Source organism: Girardinichthys multiradiatus, chromosome 11 (assembly GCF_021462225.1).
Source record: "Girardinichthys multiradiatus isolate DD_20200921_A chromosome 11, DD_fGirMul_XY1, whole genome shotgun sequence".
Taxonomy (NCBI): Eukaryota; Metazoa; Chordata; class Actinopteri; order Cyprinodontiformes; family Goodeidae; genus Girardinichthys; species Girardinichthys multiradiatus.
In genome coordinates, this window is record NC_061804.1 from 11738584 (window position 1) to 11756471 (window position 17888).

At 43.1% G+C, this 17888-nt stretch overlaps 1 protein-coding gene across 6 annotated transcripts; it reads right to left on the bottom strand.

Moving 5' to 3' along the window:
• Positions 1–7187: 7187 nt before the first annotated feature.
• On the bottom strand, positions 7188–13064 carry LOC124876604 (mucin-5AC-like). 6 transcript variants are annotated; one of them, XM_047379521.1, is made up of 4 exons: positions 12938–13064; positions 12150–12254; positions 11179–11583; positions 7188–7860 (listed from the first exon to the last, which is right to left on the bottom strand). In XM_047379521.1, the coding sequence occupies exons 2-4, from the start codon at positions 12193–12195 to the stop codon at positions 7817–7819; spliced, it is 495 nt and encodes a 164-aa protein (XP_047235477.1). In that variant the 5' UTR covers positions 12196–12254; positions 12938–13064; the 3' UTR covers positions 7188–7816. The 6 variants fall into 6 exon arrangements, with proteins under 6 accessions (XP_047235477.1, XP_047235480.1, XP_047235482.1 ...); XM_047379524.1 differs by having other exon boundaries at positions 12150–12251; positions 12938–13028; XM_047379526.1 differs by lacking the exon at positions 12938–13064 and adding an exon at positions 12510–12528 and having other exon boundaries at positions 12150–12251.
• Between the last annotated feature and the right edge of the window lie 4824 nt (positions 13065–17888).

Sequence of the window (17888 nt, forward strand, 5' to 3'; positions counted from 1 at the left end):
TGGCCGCCTCGGAGCTTCGCTCTCTTTTTGTTTTTGTATTTTGTGTGTTTTTATGTTTTTTGAGCCACAATCCTGTGGTCTCATTCAGTAGAGAGGAACTTCTCAACATCAGAGAGTCCTCTCTTGGGATTTTTTCACCATCTTTCATTGATCCGAGCTTCACTGAGCTCCTGGCAAGCGGAGCTGCGGCGCTATACGGGATTCTGCACCGAAAGCGTCGGAGGGGAAAACGTGCTGGCACGCTGGTAAAGCTCCGCCAAAGAGGACTTTGCACACCGCTGCCTGCAATTCATCTGGCAAATGTCGGCTCTCTAAGCAACAAGACGGACGAGCTGCTTCTTCTCACCGGTAAAAACACGGACCTCTGCGGATCAGCGGTTCTCTGCTTCACCGAGACATGACTGAGTGAAAACATCCCGGACCGCGCACTGCTGATGCCGGACTTCCAGCTGTTCAGAGCGGATCGCAGCGCGGAGCTATTGGGGAAGAGGCGAGGAGGCGGAATCTGCTTTTATATAAATGTAGGTTGGTGCAGAGACGTAAAAGTGCTGGAAAAACATGTAGTCCGGATCTGGAGTCATTTTCCATAATCTGTAAGCCATTTTATTCACAGAGAGAGTTTTCCTCATTTATAATAATCGGCTCATATTTTCCACCGCATGGCTGCACTTCTGCCGCAGAAAAACATCTTGCTGAGCTGATTACAGACCTGGAGAAAAAATACCCTGACTCTTTCATCATAATACTGGGAGATTTTAACAGAGCAAACCTCTCCCATGAACTCCCCAAATACAGACAACATATTAAGTGTCCCACCAGAGACAAAAACACACTGGACCATTGTTACACAGCTTTAAAGGACTCATATCATGCTGTTACCAGGGCTGCTCTGGGTTTTTCGGATCATTATCTAATCCACCTCATCCCAACCTACAGACAGAGACTAAGAGCTTCCAAACCCAAGGTTCACACTGTTAAGAAGTGGACTGAGGAATCAAAGCAGATGCTACGCTTTGAATGCACAGACTGGACTGTTTTTGAAACTTCAGCCACTGACCTAAACCAACTAACTGATGTGGTGACATCATACATCAGTTTCTGTGAGGACATGTATGTGCAGACCAAGACCTTCTGCACCTTTGGGAACAACAAGCCATGGTTTACTCCACACCTCAGGAATCTGCGCAGGGAAAAGGAAGAAGCTCACAGCAGTGGAGATTGGGCGTGGTACAGGCAGGCCAGGAACAAACTAACAAAGGAGATCAAAGCAGCCAAGAGAAGCTATAGTGAGAAGCTGAAGAACAGCCTTTCTACTGGTGACACTTCATCTGTATGAACCGGTCTGAGAAACCTGACTGCCTACAAGAGCCCCCCCACCCATCGTGAACCAAATCCTCGCCTGGCCAACCGTCTGAATGGCTTCTACTGCAGACATGACAAGAAGCCATTCACACCTCAAATCATCCCCTCCACATCCCATTCAGGAACAAATTCGACCCATAAAACTACCAATCCCCTACCTTCAGATCCTCTGCCTGCACTAAAGATCTCCGAGGAAGATGTAAACAGGCTCTTTCAGCGCATGAAAACAAAGAAAGCTGGAGGACCTGATAATGTCTCCCCATCATGCCTGAAAGCCTGCGCACATCAACTCGCTCCAATCTTCACCTGGATCTTCAAATCACTGGAGAAGTGTGAGGTCCCCTCCTGCCTCAAACGATCCACCATCATCCCGGTTCCCAAGAAACCCACTATTGTAGGATTAAATGACTACAGGCCTGTAGCCCTGATGTCTGTGGTCATGAAATCCTTTGAGCGGCTGGTGTTGAAGTACCTGAAAGACATCACAGGCCCCCTGCTGGACCTCCTGCAGTTTGCTAAACGAGCAAACAGGTCGGCAGATGATGCTGTTAACTTAGGTCTACACTTCATCCTGCAACACCTCGACCACCCAGGGACATACGCCAGGATCCTGTTTGTAGACTTCAGCTCGGCCTTCAACACCATCATACCAGACATCCTCCACCAGAAGCTCACCCAGCTCAACGTCCCAGCCTCCACCTGTCAGTGGATCAACAGCTTCCTGACGGACCGACAGCAGCAGGTGAGACTGGGGAGCATCTTCTCCCGCAGCAGATCAATAAGTACTGGTGCCCCCCAGGGGTGTGTTCTATCCCCACTCCTCTTCTCTTTACACATAGACACTGTTCAGAAGAAGGCCCAGCAGGGACTGTACTTCCTGAGGCAACTCAAGAAGTTCAACCTTCCACAGGAGCTGTTGGTCATCTTCTACACTGCCATCATACAGTATGTTCTGTCTTCATCCATCTCAGTGTGGTTTGGCTCATCCACAAAACAAGACAGGTCCAAACTGCAACTAATAATCAGGACTGCAGAAATAATAATCAGGGCTTGTCATATCCACGGCACTAGGAAAAGTCCACGGTGGTTGTGTGCAGTCTGTGTTTTTTTTTTTTTTTGTGCTGTGTTTCTCTCCTTCCACTCAGGGTGTGACTGGCAGGTGCTTCTGTGCAGCTGTTGCTCATCAGGGAGCAATCTCTAAGCCTCTTTTTCCTCTCAGTGAAAACCCCAATCCTCTCGCTGATCCAGTCCTGGTTCCAGATCACATTTGCTCATGTAAAACCTAATAAACTGTTAAAATGTTGCCTTGGTTCACTTGTGGTTATGTCGTTCAGAGCCTGGTTAAAAACCCATTATGACAGGGCTGACCTTCCCTCCATCCAGGACGTATACAGGTCAAGGGTCAGGAAAAGAGCTGCTAAAATCTCTGCAGACCCCACACACCCTGCACATAAACTGTTTAGAGTTTTACCTTCAGGCTGTCGCTACAGAGCACTGCTTACTAAAACCAGCCGCCACAGAGACAGTTTCTTCCCCCAGGCTGTTTCTCTGAACATTTAATAGAGTACCAAACAACTGCATACTGAAGTCGCAAATCCACCTTTGTATATGTGTAAAATGTATCTATTTAAGGACATAAAGATTCAATTCAGTTTTATTTATATAGCGCCAATTCACAACACATGTTGTCTCAAGGCACTTCGCAACAGTCAGGTACATACATTCCAATTAATCTGTAACTTAAACTTAAAACGTTAAAAAACACACACAAAAACGAAAAACCCAGTACCAGGGTCAAATTGTTTCTTTGTATGTACGAACTTGGCAATAAAGCTGATTCTGATTGATTCCACATCTAGCTTCCAGAAACCTCACCAGGTAAACAAATAAATGAAAATCAAACTGTCAAGAAATCACCTGAACTTTCTCCTGAGAGCTCACAACCACCTTGGACTGACTTACAAACTCAGCAGCAGCAATCAACCTTTCTCCCAGGCTCCACATCATTCTCCCTCGTTCAAACTCATCTTCATCTCATGTAAGCAAGAACTCAAGTAATTTTCTATTGCTTCCCATCCATACTTCAAAGTTACTTACCCCCTTTCATCTCTCCCGTACAGTCTGGTGTTTCCAGTCCCGGTTCCAGTTCCATAACTCACTTCTGTAAATACAAACTTGTTGAACTTTTCTCCTGCTTCCTGAGTGTCAGTCTGAATGTGGATCAAAACTATTAGGAAAACGATGACATGTTGGCTTGTTTTAACCAGGTAGACCCCTCCTTTATTTGTTTCATTTTTTTTGTTTGTGGCCCATCTCTCGCTGTGGATGAGAGTCGTTGGGTGCCGGGCGGGGTGTCATGGTCTGGGTTGGTTGTTTGTATGTGTATGCATGAGGGTGGGAAAGTATGATTATGACTATGTGCACCTGTTTTTCAGTCAGGTTGGGTCTTGGGCTGCTCCCTCTCCTGGATCTGTGGGGCCTATTTCCTCCTCTCACACTCCCTGCTGGTGGCTGGTGTCTCTGCCCAACGGTGGGTTGATCGTTCTCGGTGTCCAGGACTGGCTGCTTGGGTGTTTGCCGGCTCACTCCTGGTGGCCATTTGGGTGTCTGGGTCCATGGTTGGATCTACTCCAGCGTAGCCGACTGCCGGTGGGGCCAGTGGGCGTGTCACTGCAGCTCCCTGGGGCTTCTGCACTGTGTCTGCTGGGTGGCTCTCCCCGGGTCTGATCCCGGTGTTGTTCTTCCCGGGGCTCCCTGGCTCTGGAGATCTTTGGATGTCTGTGGCTCTGATCTCTGTGCTCACCTCGGCTTATGGGGGCAGTTATGTGGCTCCTCACGTCAGTTATTGAATAAAGAAATCTTACATACACAAGTGAGATCACACATACACCCACAGGTGTTTGGGTTCATGTGTTTACAGATACATAGATATGTGTTGTCTCTCTCTCTCTCGGTTTGCGGGGGTAGATGCGGACTTCTCTTTATCCTTTCTCTCCATTCATAGCAAAGGTTTTTATATATATCAAGCATTGCATTATAGCTAAAGCTGTAAAATGCCACTTGTGAAACTAGATCTGTTGGGCTTCCTCTTGGAGCACAATAATTATGAGTGCTACTCTTCCGGACAAGACACGTTAAAAAGAACTGAACTTTTACCCTCAAATGTCACTGACCCAATACTTGGTTGTGTATTTTCCATACCGGTGCTACATGAGTACCATACAGCATCATAAAACTCATAAAGTATTTACAAAACTACACATACAGTGCAGTATTTTACATTATATCCATCTGAACTTCAACCTGAGAGTATTATCTGTTGTAAGATTATAACTATATAAGAACTTGAGAGTTGATGATCCAAAAAGAATGGGATTGAATATTTATTAAATATACTGTATGTACTTTAACACTTTCAATTAAAGCACAACCTCTTTCTATTTAGAGTACATACTAGGTGGTAATCTAAAGTGGTTTAAATCTCACCTCATGTGTTCAAAAACACAAAAACAAAGATGAAGAAAGCATGTAAAGATTCATAAAAACACAGAACACTGCATTATTCAAATGCTTTTACAGCCACCCTTTAGCGGCAGTAACTTTCAGTATTGACTTTCTATATGACTTTATCAGTCTCTTCCATCATTGTGGAGAAATTTTGGTCAAATCTTCTTTCCAACATTGGTTGCAGTGACATGTTTTGGGCCAAGCTTCAGCTGTTCAACACTCACTTTTGATTCTAGAATAGTTGGTGAGGTGTCTATGCAGTTTGCTGTGTTTTCTCTGCTTTGCAATAAGTGCAAAAATCTCAGCTATGGTCTGTGCTTCTTTTGGATTCAAATTCACAAGTGAAAGAAAGATGTGTATGAGAACCCAGAGTACGATATTTAATGAAAAAAAAAATGTATTCAAAAACAGCTGGAAGCACAGTGGGAGTATCAAGAAGATACAGGAACAGTGCCAGTGGAGTCCAACAATCAAAGAAAACACAGCAGCAGAATAAATGCTGAGGAGAGTAAGTAGGAGTGGAACAATGAACAGGTGGGTCTGATTAACTGAATGAGGAACAGCTGGAGGGGAAGCATAATGCAGGTATTGAGGGCAGATGTAATTATGCTGCTATATGTCTAGGCTGATTGAGGAAATAATCACTTTTCTCCATTCTGCGTTCCATTCTGCGTCTCCATTCTATGTTTATAACGCAGGTACTGCTGCCAAATACATGAGTTTGTTGTCTGACAGGGGCAACAGACTACACCCGCCCAGGAGTTTCTGTGTTTAGCTGTTTCTCTTTCTCTCTGTTCTTTTTCCACTGAGGACACAACTGCCCACAAACATGGGGCAGTTGTGTCTAACCTAACCCTAACCCTAAACTCCCCCTAACCCTAAACCTAACCATGGACATAGCCATTTAAAGACCTACTGATGTGACTGCTCTCCCTTTTATTCCATAAATCTACTGTCATGATTTTGCGTTGGTGAGGACTCAAATGAGGACACGAGAAACATGGTGAATTAAGGATTCGCAACAGAGGACTTGACAATGGAGAACCAATGAATATTAATATTATGAAGTTTGACACAGGTGAGTTAATGAGCAGATGAGAAACATCTCTCTGCAGGAAACTAAGGCACTAGGAAAAGTCCACGGTAAAGCAGGGAAGACAGAAAATATACATCAGACAGTAACAGTCGAATAATCACAAGGCAAACAAAGGGAATCACTAAACCACAAACCACAACCAGACCAAATGACTAAGATCAAAGTCCTACAGATTATGACATTTATTGGCCCAGAGATTCTTCAAACAATTTTTCTTCCTAGGGATGCCTGCTACTACTGCTGCCTTTAATGCGATGTACTCAGATTTTCTTTGCCAGATAAATTGCTCCTGCGCTGTTTTTCTTGTTTGCTTTTGCTCTTCTCAACCCCCAGACGGTTGCTACAGATTGCTGCAGTCCTGTTGAAAGTCTCCTGAAAGGAGTCCTGGAGGAGGAATTGCTGCCAGTATTACTATAAACTGAATTAGACTGGCTCGCATTATGTTTAGGATCAGATTCGAGTCTTGTCTCATTGACTCTATTCTGTCTGTATGTATGAATTGTGTTTGTATGAATTTGTAGTTATATAGTGAATGACTGGAAATAAATTGGATCTGTGGGTCATTTAAAATAGTTAAAATTGCATATTTTAAGAATTGTTACAATATAAAAAACTAATCTGATTTCATTTAATCAAAGAATTTCAGAAAAACTGAACATGGGTAAAAAATATGTAATATGCTGAAAAACTAAAATAGAAATTTAAAAACTGAACACCAATGAAACACTGCAATAGCAAAAACTTCAACTGAACAGATGAAAACCAAAATGTACAAAATGTCAGAACTTTAAACAGAAGTGCCAACAGTTCTGTCAATCGGGACATTCATGTGCTTTTGCGATTTTTCTGAGCTTCACGCTCTGACCTTGGGAATCTGCTGGGGCGTCCACTGCTGGGAAGATTGGCTGCAGTCTGAGATGTTTTCCACTTGGGAATAATCTTTCTCTCTGTAGGATGATGGACCTCAAACAGCTTGGAGATTACCTCTTCTTTCAAAGGTGGCTTCTTTAATATCACTACTGCTGTCTTTCCATCTTGGCATTGGGCTAACACACTTATACTGGCTCCAGAACAGCTAAAAGTCCTACTTTTATGGAGGTGGTCACCCTTGCTGATTGATCTATGAAGCTATAATTGTATTATTTGTTCGAAGAGATAACATATGCAAAACCTTCTTACTGTCATATTGAAAGGCCGAAACCAAAATGGAGACACAGGAAAGTGATTGTCTGATTTATTTAATATAGGAAAATTAAACCAACTTTATGTTCTGAAATGTTAAACATCAACAATGTGACGCCCTGCCTGGATGGTTGTAAATGTTTGTAACATTTTTAGTTATCAATGCAAAAAGAAAGTAAAACTCTTTTAAGGATAGAGGGTGGGAGGGTTCCGCATAAGCTGGCTTTCATTCCCTGGACCACTTCCTCTAGTAAGGCATTAAAGAAGTCAACATGTCTGTCCTTCACACTAAATATCAAGAATTATTCATCATTGTGATTACATTTTAGTTACATATTTTCATAAATGTCAAAAGCTTCAGGACAGCATTTATCCCTCTCATTAAAGACAAACAGAATCCATTAAATAATAAAGTACAATTGGTTTTCAATAAATCATTCAAATTACCTTCTGACAAGGTAATACAATCAACAAATTATGATTGATTTTTGCATGTCTCCTGGGCTGTGATGCCTTCATCGATGATAATGGTTTTATTCAAATCCAGACCTTTTAGGCCATTCCGCCGCCTCACCGTCCACATAGTTGAATCAGGATAACATCAGACCTCATGAGAAAAGTTGCAGCTTACGATGTTTGACAATTCAAGTCCTTATTGAGTGAGAGTTCTCAGATTTTCTTGGTGTACTTCAACAGGCCAAAGACCCCGCCACCTAAAAAAAAAAAAGTTTTTAATTTTCAGGAGGGACTAGTCAAGTCACTGACATCTATCAGTCTAGAAAGGGTCATGAAGCCATTTATAAACCTCTGGGACTCCAGAGAACTTCAGTGAGGAACCATTGGAATTCCTCACTTCTGGAAAGGTTCCCCCCAGGAGTTGGGAACTTTCCCAGAAGTGGCTGACCTAGCAAGATTACTTCAAAAGCAAATTTGCAGCTCATCCAGATGGTCACAGAAGAACCCATACCAACACTGATTAATTATGCTTGCTGGTGAAAAAAAAGTTAATCAACAGATATTAAGTTTCTAGTATCTGCTGCATAGTCCCATTGAAAAAAACAGTTCACTGAAGCACAGTAGTGCAGGTATCATGGTATGGGAATGTTTCTCATACTGTGGTGTCGGGCCTATTTATCACATCAGGGATCCTGAATCAGCATCAACAAGCTTGAAGAGGCCATGTTGCCTCATGCTGAAGAGGAAATGAACTGAACTCAACAAGAGAACGACCCTAACACAGCAGTGAGGAGCATCTGGGTTCAGCAACATGTTGGACCACTTGTTTGCTGAGTATTGGATTATCTGCCCGTTGTTGGACGTCACTGTGCCCCTCCAATGGCATCGGCCATTTTGTACCCAGGACAGCCCGCTCCTACATATCCCATCAAGCATTGCGACTGATATGACTGGGCGTCCCCAGTCTGACGTCACAAGATGCTATATAGGAGGCGCTCATGTTTGAAAAGCTGCCTTCTGCTGGAAATCACATCCAGGGATCGAAGAGCGCCACTTTAAGAGAAGAACTCTGTGAAGAGTTTCATTCATTCTCTCTCGTTGGACAACGAACTATTCATAACTGAAGTCTGTGGACTAAGAAGGCCAGAGATTTCACTTTTGCCGATCAAAGACGTGAGTTAACACGTAACTGGAGACACGGAGCTTCGGAGAGACGAACCGCTACCGTGTTTCATTTTCAAGTCGACTTTGATGGTCAGATCATATTTTTCCTTTTTGTCAAGAAGACCGAAGGACAAAGACTGACCGTTCCCCTGAAGTTAATTGTGGACGCACAATTAACTCAACCCCACGTTTCCTCGCTCAAATTCCCTCGCTCAGGAAGAAGACGACACAATTAAAACCCATTTCTTTTTTTATTTCTTTATCAGAAGGCCTGGGCAGGGTCAGAGGTTGTAGAAGCGATCAGAATCGCTGGTTAGGATCTCATGTGTTCTGAATAATATGTGCATGTAACCTTGCTTGTTGAAACTTTGATGTGTTATGTAATATCGGGATCCGCCGTGTTCCCCAGAGCTGTCTGTGTTTACTATCTGAACGCAGGTGCGTTGCAAAACTGGACTGTTAAAACGACCTCATGGTAAAATTCTCCATTTTACCTTTGTCTTCAATCTTACTGTGCTAGCTTGCCGCCAAAAGTTATCAATCCTTTGTTTCAGGAGTAAAGGGGGGAAGTTTTATGATCAGAAGATCATAAAAGACACTCTAAGCTGCGCTCCAACCCCCCACCAGTCATCACCACACCCCCCTTTTCATATCCTCTTCTTTCCTCTGTTGTGCCATAAACTGCTGGTTGACTCAATACATACCCACTACCGTTTGTTGATTTTGCTTATTTAGATGTGTTTACCCCTGTGTATGTAGAATTTTGCATGTTGAGTAGGTGAAAATTAATAAATATTCACATAGATAAAAAGAGAGCGTTTGGTGTTTCATTGTGTGCAAAAAGTGATGTGTCAGTCAAAATAAGGTTCAAGTTCCACACGTTTCGGCAGAAACGGTCGATTAAACAGTGACATCTCCGGCAATAGTTATTAACTATTACGGAGTATTTAACGGTTGTAATTGTCAGAGGCGTTGAGCCACAATTACAACACCAGAAACCTCTCTGGTCTCGATTCGTAAATGAGGATTTATGGTTAAGAAATTGATTTTGTCAGATTATGATTTGTAATTATAATTATTGATCAAGATTATTCAATCAATAATCATACTCCCAACAAACATTAATGTTATGGAGCATCCAGCCCAGTGAAAGGACTTCAGTCCAGCAGAAAATGTGTCAGGTGATTTTAGACATGCTGGTTCTGAGGTTGAACCAAGAAACACAGAAGAACTGTGGAATAAAGTCCAACTATCCTTGGTTGGACTACCTGAAGATGGTCGGCTCCATCTAACACAAATGTGACGCAGCTCTCAGAAAAAGTGGCTATACAGCTAAATATATTTACAGCAAGCTCAGTCTTCAAGCATCTTTCTGTCCATACAGTAGATGTTGGAGTTTAAAGGAATAAATGCTGACATTGATCTATAAACATTTTCCTCAATTTCTACAAACTTAGAACAATTCAATGTTTTTCTTAATGTTTTGATTTGGAATAGAATGTGAAGCATTGAAAATTCATTAGAGTTGAATATAAGATATGAGAGTTTTACTTTAAGATGAGGTGTCAGCTTTGTGACTTGCATGAACCTGGGAAAGGCCTGGAAGTTGCCAGGCCAGAGAACGTCTGGCTGATTGGACTTGCAGAAGGACCCATATTTGCAACCATTTCAAAGAACCAGAAAATCAAGACGGCCATTTGGTTGTGTGCTAAAACAAGTGTAATTATTAACATAACTGTAACAAGTTCTCTTTAAACAGAGCTACCCACAGTAAGTGAATGAATCGATTTGCATACTGAAAAGTTGTGCATGTAGACATTATCGCCACCTACTGGCCTAGCATGGGTATTTCAGCTTTGGAAATTCTGTGCTATCATCTGGATGAAAAACGAGAGGAAAAATATCAGATTAATGTACTTGGGATGTCAAAAACAAAGTTTAATAAGTCAGTCATTTTCTACCGCTTATTCCATAGTGGGTCGCGGGGGAGCTGGTGCCTATCTCCAGCAGTCTATGGGCGAGAGGCGGGGTACACCATGGACAGGAAGTTTAATAAGTAACTTGAATTAAAATTCTGACTTAAAGAAATAGTTTTTCTCTTAATCTTGACTTAGTATTAATAATGACTTTCTGATATCTAATTTCTGGTCAAGATTAAGATATTTGTTTTACTTTTCGTCCAGATAGAGATTGGTTTCTTTCAGTCTGAATTAGCTTGTCTAGGATATTATTTGAATAGAAAAATTCAAATTTTTTTCAGTGGCTGGAGTCCAAAAAAGAGGTGAGGATAAATAACAGAAAATGAATCCTCTTCATCATTGAAAGTAGAGTTGGTTAATGGATAACAGGAGACTGAGGTGGTGGAAAGTGTAATGTTGCGTAACAGTTGTGTATTTGTCCATTATACTCACCCAGTAAACCCACTCCGGCGATTGTACCGATGGTAATGCCTGCTATTGCTCCTCCTGAAAGCCCTCCTGATGAAGCTTCGGGTGCCTCCGTTGTTGGTCCGCTGGTATCTGGTTCCTTAGTCTGTGCTGTATCTGGTCCACCAGTTTGAACTGTGGTTGGTCCCCCGGTGTGCGCTGTGGTTGGTGCACCAGTTTGAACTGTGGTTGGTCCCCCAGTGTGCGCTGTGGTTGGTGCACCAGTTTGAACTGTGGTTGGTCCCCCAGTGTGCGCTGTGGTTGGTCCACCAGTTTGCACTATGGTTGGTCCACCAGTTTGAAGTTTAGTGGTGCCATCTGAACTAACCTCTGTGATGACTTGCGTTGTTATGGGCACAGATGGTATGGTGGTTGCTCCACATAGATTTACTGGATCAGAAATAAAAGGTTTAAAGTCAAATCATGAAAATGCTCAATGTTACATGTCTAAGCATATTTAAGAAATATTTTAGTTAATGCTCTAAATAGTATTTAAATGGTTTAATGTTTAATCTTATAGGAGTAAATTATACTGATCTCAATAATAATTGACAGACGTAAGCAACTGAATCTTTGATCAAATAGTTCATGACAATGACTGAGACCATCCCTTTTCTCAACAATTTCAACACATTTTATGACCTTCATCAACCATCACCTTTGGCCACTCCTCCAAAATGCTCCATCATGGTCTCAATTGCCTTCCTACCAAGTTGTAAATTAAAACACAAGGGTTATGGCTTTCCTAAATCATTGATGTTGGTTGTTTCTCAGCTTGAACATCAGATATTTCCCCATTTTCTTCTCAGTTTATTGCATATATTGTACTCATACCTTTAGCAAAATATGACAACGAATGCTGCTGACCTTCTCTTCTAAACCAATATTTTGGCACTGTCTAAAAAATATGATGATAAAAGCCTTTTGGCCACTGCACATCAAAGTAGTTTTTTTACCTGTGCCGAAGAAGCAAAGAGCCACTATGAGAAGATTAGTTTTCATTGTTCCAGAGTATTGGCGTTGAAAAAGCAAAGTTTGTTGCAGAATGATTTTCTATGCTGCTGGAAAAACAGAATTACATACATAAAGGAATGATTAATATCCATAAAGATCATTTATGATCCATCTATGAAAGAAAACATAAAAATATAGGGCAAATTCAAAGTAGACGAATAAAGGTAAAAAAAAAAACAGTAAAACTACAGTAAATACTTTACCAAATGTGAAATATCAGCAATATCCACCTGGAACCAAATCTGAAATCTAAAATCTTTTTAAAGTTCTGTAAAAACACCAAGCAGAGGTCAGCTACTCACCAGAGAGTCTGTCTATGATGACTCTCTTCCTTTCCACTAAGACCAGAGGATATTTATCTTTTATTACCTTGTTATCACATCCACGTGTCATTTTTAGCCCTCCCATTTGTGTTTCCATTTCTTTCTTCGCCAGTTCATCTCACCACACACATTTATTCATAATCTTTATCTGGTTTTATTTAGTTATTACTGTTAAATAAAAGTAATGAACATATGCAGGGAAATGCAGGATAGGTCTGGGTTGTGATTGAGTCAATAAATAATGTATCCACCAACAACATTGTGGGGACAATTTTCTTGATTTAAACAGCACGCTGTTCTATTCTGTTAAAAAAAACAATAATGTCTCTTTCCTGCTGCATGGGGAGCTGGTTTTCCATATCTGAAAGAAGTAACATATATGTATATTTTTACTAATCTGTACTTACCACCTTGATTCTTCAGCTCGGGTCTGCAGCACTTGTTTGAACTGGCAGCTAGAAACTGTGAAAACTAAGGCAACAAGCTGATAAAGCCAGGTTACTTCACTCTGTTTGCTCAGCTTGGTGAGCTGTCCAGCAGACTGTGGCACTTGGTCACCATAGCACTGCAGCATCATTTACATGATCAGGTATAAAAAAGTCTCAGTAGTTGCCAGTTTTTCTTCTCTCTGGTTACCACCAGAAACAGTTCCCTGCCAGTTCCCAGAACCTTTCCTCTACCAACTCATTGTTGTCTGGAAATAAACATTACACAGCCAAAATAAGAAGGCTGTAAAAGTAATTCTCAGAAGAAATACGTTGAAAAATAGCCAAACTATTGCCATCAACTGCAGCTAAGGAAATACTATGGCCGAGTTTTACTTGTCAGTAAAAATAAATATTCCCATCCTTTTTTGGCACGAAGTGTATTGACTAAGGAATGATGCTTCTGATTTTTTACCACTGTACTCTTAACTGCCAGAGTGTGTAATTAGCCATTTTGAATTTTAAATCTAAACATTGTTGGTATAATAATTGATTTACAGACCCTGTTCTATTAGTACCTGGAAGTCAGAAAGATCTGCCTGAACACAACTAGAAAATCTTTCTGTTTATAGAACCATGTAAAAGAAAATTCCATTTATGGTACAACATATTTAAAGTTTTAGCCAGAAAGGTTTTTGGATTTTATGTTAACTAAAATTAGCCAAGTTAATCTTGCCTTTTGGCTTTGACGTACGCTAATGTTGTGTAAACCAGTTTGAGGAAAAATAGCATTTAGCCAAGTTAGCTTTGAGCTTTTGATTTTCTTGACTTTAGCAGTTAGCTAAGTTAGCTTCAGCAAAGTTAGCAGCCCCTTACCTTTAATTGGCTACATCTGGCCTGGCTCTGTGTCTACCTGTGACACCTTTCTGGAGAGGGGAATCGTCCGAGCTTCTGCGGGCAACAACTTAATGCTCACCTTCTACAGATGATCCACATAGCCCTGTCTTTTAGTGTTTAACCCTTTCTCTCTCCTAGACATGGCGATTGACTGAGCTTAACTGTAACAAACTATGTGCTCTCTTTCAGACTCTAACCTTGAAAACTGGCTCAGAGTTTATCTGTTCTTTCTTTCTAGGTGAACGACTAAAGGAGCTACATCCATTAACATTTACTTTTCCTTCCCATAGAAAGTAGTCCTGGATCAGTGCTTCTTTGTTCTCTTTGTGTCTCTGCTCTGTTCTCTCAAACCCCCAGTCGGTCGTGGAAGATGGCCACTCACACTGAGCCTGGTTCTGGTTCTGCTGGAGGTTTCTTCCTGTTAAAAGGGAGTTTTTCCTCTCCACTGTCACTACATGCATGCTCAGTATGAAGGATTGCTGCAAAGTCAGCAATGGTGACTGTCCACTGTCTCTACATGCTCATCCGGGAGGAGTGAATGCTGCAAGTCACTGACTGGATGCAATCTGCTGGGTTTCCTTAGATAGAAAAACTTTTTATCCAATTTGAATAAATAACTGAATCTGAGTGAACTGTTCAATGGTTAGGATTAATTGGAATGTATGTACCTGACTTTTGTGAAGTGCCTTGAGACAACATGTTGTGAATTGGTGCTATATACATAAAACTGAATTGAATTGAATTGAATTAAAGTCAGCAGTTTCCTAAATTGGCAGTGCGCTAGTTAGCTTCAGTCAAAGGTGGCTGTTAACCAGGTTAGCATTAAAGTTAGTCAGATGGCTGCTTCCAGTGGGGTAAATCACCTTGTCATGAAGCTCAGATCATCAACAACTGGTTTCTTGAACATGACAATGAGTTCATTGTACTCCAGTGGCCTTCACATTCTCCAGATCTCAATCCATTAGAGCAATGGTCCCCAACAATGCTGACCCACAGATAATTTGAATTAATTGGTACGATACTTGAACTCCTCCACTTGAGGCAGGAACTCCCCTCCAACCTGAAGAGGACAAGCCACCCTTTTCCGGTCGAGAACGATGGCCTCGGACTTGGAGGAGCTGATCCTCATCCCAGCCGCTTTACTCTCGGCTGCGAACAGCCCCAGCGTATGCTGTAGGTCTTGGCTAGAGGGGGCCAGCAGGACCACGTCATCTGCAAAAAGAAGAGACGAAATCCTCTGGTCCCCAAACCAGACCCCCTCCGGCCCTTGGCTGTGTCTAGAAATCCTGTCCATAAAAGTTATGAACAGGACCGGTGACAAAGGGCAGCCCTACCGGAGTCCAACATGCACCAAGAACAGGTCCGACTTAGTGCCGGGAATACGGACCAAACTCCTGCTCCGCTCGTACAGGGACCGGATGGCCCCTAATAAAGGGCCCCCGATTCCATACTCCTGGAGCCCACAGGACATCACGAGGGACACAGTCGAATGCCTCCTCCAGGTTCACAAAACACATGTGAACCGGTTGGGCAAACTCCCATGAACCCTCGAGCACCCTGTAGAGGGTATAGAGCTGGTCCACTGTTCCACGGCCGGGACGAAAACCACACTGCTCCTACACCCTCTATTCTTAGCAGAATAGAGGGTGTTTTACAAAACAACATCATGCTGGGAACGGTGAAGGTGGTGTGAGGGGTGCATATGTTTATCTTGAGCATGTGTGTGCAAATGAGTGTGTGCAAGTAAGTCCATGAAGCACTGTCACAGAGGCCATTGTCCTTGATGGTTCGTTGGAATGTTCATCAACCGGCCACAAAGTTCTGAGCAGGTCCACAGATGTCCTCAGGGAAGGGAGGGGGGCAGAGGGAGCAGAGCATCATGTTTACATAACTTCCAGGAGAAGTTGAAGATAACCAGCCATCAAGGCCGCGCAAGGGAGCCAGATTCAGAAAACCAATAATTATTTGGGTTAGGCTGACTCTTAATTTTCCGTCAGCCTTGAGAGTCTTGCTGGTGCTTCACAAAGGCGAATCCAAACAGCCAAATTCCTGGTCTTTCTGCCAGATCCAAGCGAACAACTTTCTCCAAGATTTATACCATTTCACCCCTGAGTCCAGGAACCGCAACCTGCCTGCGATCCTGTATAAGGATCACATCCAGTCTGCAATTCAGCTCACGTAACATCTCAGTCTGAGTGTTGATCGCTCTGAAGATCCCATCATACATGCCAGGCAGCCTTACAATGGCCAGAACAGCTGCTGACATTCTCCGAATTTCTCGATATGCCAGGTAACCGCTGACTCCAAAAAGCAGAAATCCTGATATCAAACTTCCAATTATATACACATCTTCCACATCCTCGACTGACATTATCAACAAACACACAATCCTCCACTTCTGCCAGGAGTCCATCGTGTATCCGGAGAAAAATGTCCCGTCCGGGCAAGCGGGCTCTCCCGACCCCTGTCTTCTCGTCGAGAAAATTTGATCAATTGCATTGAGAGACCAGCTGACCAAATCCATATTTTGGAAGAATTTGGAAGATGTGCAAAAAGAGGCTCCAAAAAGACAAGACACAGAGCTGAAGCAGGGCAGATATGGGAGCGGTGCGGGAGACAGAGGAAAAGCGTCACCCTCCACCGAGAGCAGGAAAGGCAGGATTGAGGAGATCATCGAAGTTCCACCGCCCGATAATGTCCTCAGTCGAGGTCAGCAGCCTCCCACCCCCACTAAACACAGTGTTGGCGAAGCACTGCTTCCCCCTCCTGAAGCGCCGGACGGTTTGCCAGAATCGCTTCGAGGCCAACCGATAGTCCTTCTCCAAGGCTTCACCGAACTCCTCCCAGGCCCGGGTTTTTGCCTCTGCCACAGACCGGGCCGTGGCACGCTTGGCCTCACGATACCCGTCAGCCGCCTCAGGAGTCCCATAAGCCAACCACAGCCGATAGGACTCCTTCTTCAGCTTGACAGCATCCCTTACTGCCGGTGTCCACCACCGGGTTCTGGGATTGCCGCCGCGACAGGCACCGCAGACCTTACGGCCGCAGCTACGGGCAGCAGCATCGACAATAGATGCGGAGAACATGGTCCACTCGGACTCTATGTCTCCAACATCCCCCGGAATCTGGTCAAAGCTTTCCCGGAGGTGGGAGTTGAATACATCCCTGGCCGAGGGCTCCGCCAGGCGTTCCCAGCAGACCCTCACTATGCGCTTGGGCCTGCCAAATCTGTCCGGCTTTCTCCTCCTCCAGCGGATCCAACTCACCACCAGGTGGTGATCAGTGGACAGCTCAGCCCCTCTCTTCACCCGAGTGTCCAAAACATGCGGCCGAAGGTCTGATGATACGACAACAAAGTTGATCATTGACCTGCCTAGGGTGTCCTGGTGCCAAGTGCACTGATGGACACCCTTATGTTTGAACATGGTGTTCATTATGGACAATCCATGACTAGCACAGAAGTCCAATAACAAAACACCACTCGGATTCAGATCGGGGAGGCCATTCCTCCCGATCACACCTCTCCAGGTGTCACTGTCATTTCCCATGCATTAAACAACCACCAATACGATTCTGTCTGACTCCTACCTGTGTTTGGGTCCTTATGTTGAGACCTAATTCCTGCATGCCCACTATCACCTTCTGTTACTCTCTCTTTGCTATGTTGTATATTTTACAGTTTAAGTTGTTTTGGAAAAAATTAGAGCAGCCTGTCACAGGATGTTTTTGTAGTAACCATGTCTCAATTCATACCTGCAATGGGGACATTTTATACCCACTTCAACAACCAATAAAAGTAGGATAATCATCCATTCTTAAACTCCATTAAATCTTCTAAAGAAACAGAAGGTCATTCACCAATATTTTGCTTTGATCCCCCAGAATGGGATCAGAGTCAAAACGAACAAACACTGCTGAAGAGGTCATTGAAGTTTGTTTTTTTAGGTCAGATGTGTTTGGTGGACCTGGAAAATGCTTACAGCCATGTTCCTCAAGGTAATTTGAGGGGGATTCTGTGGGAGTAGGTGGTGCTAGC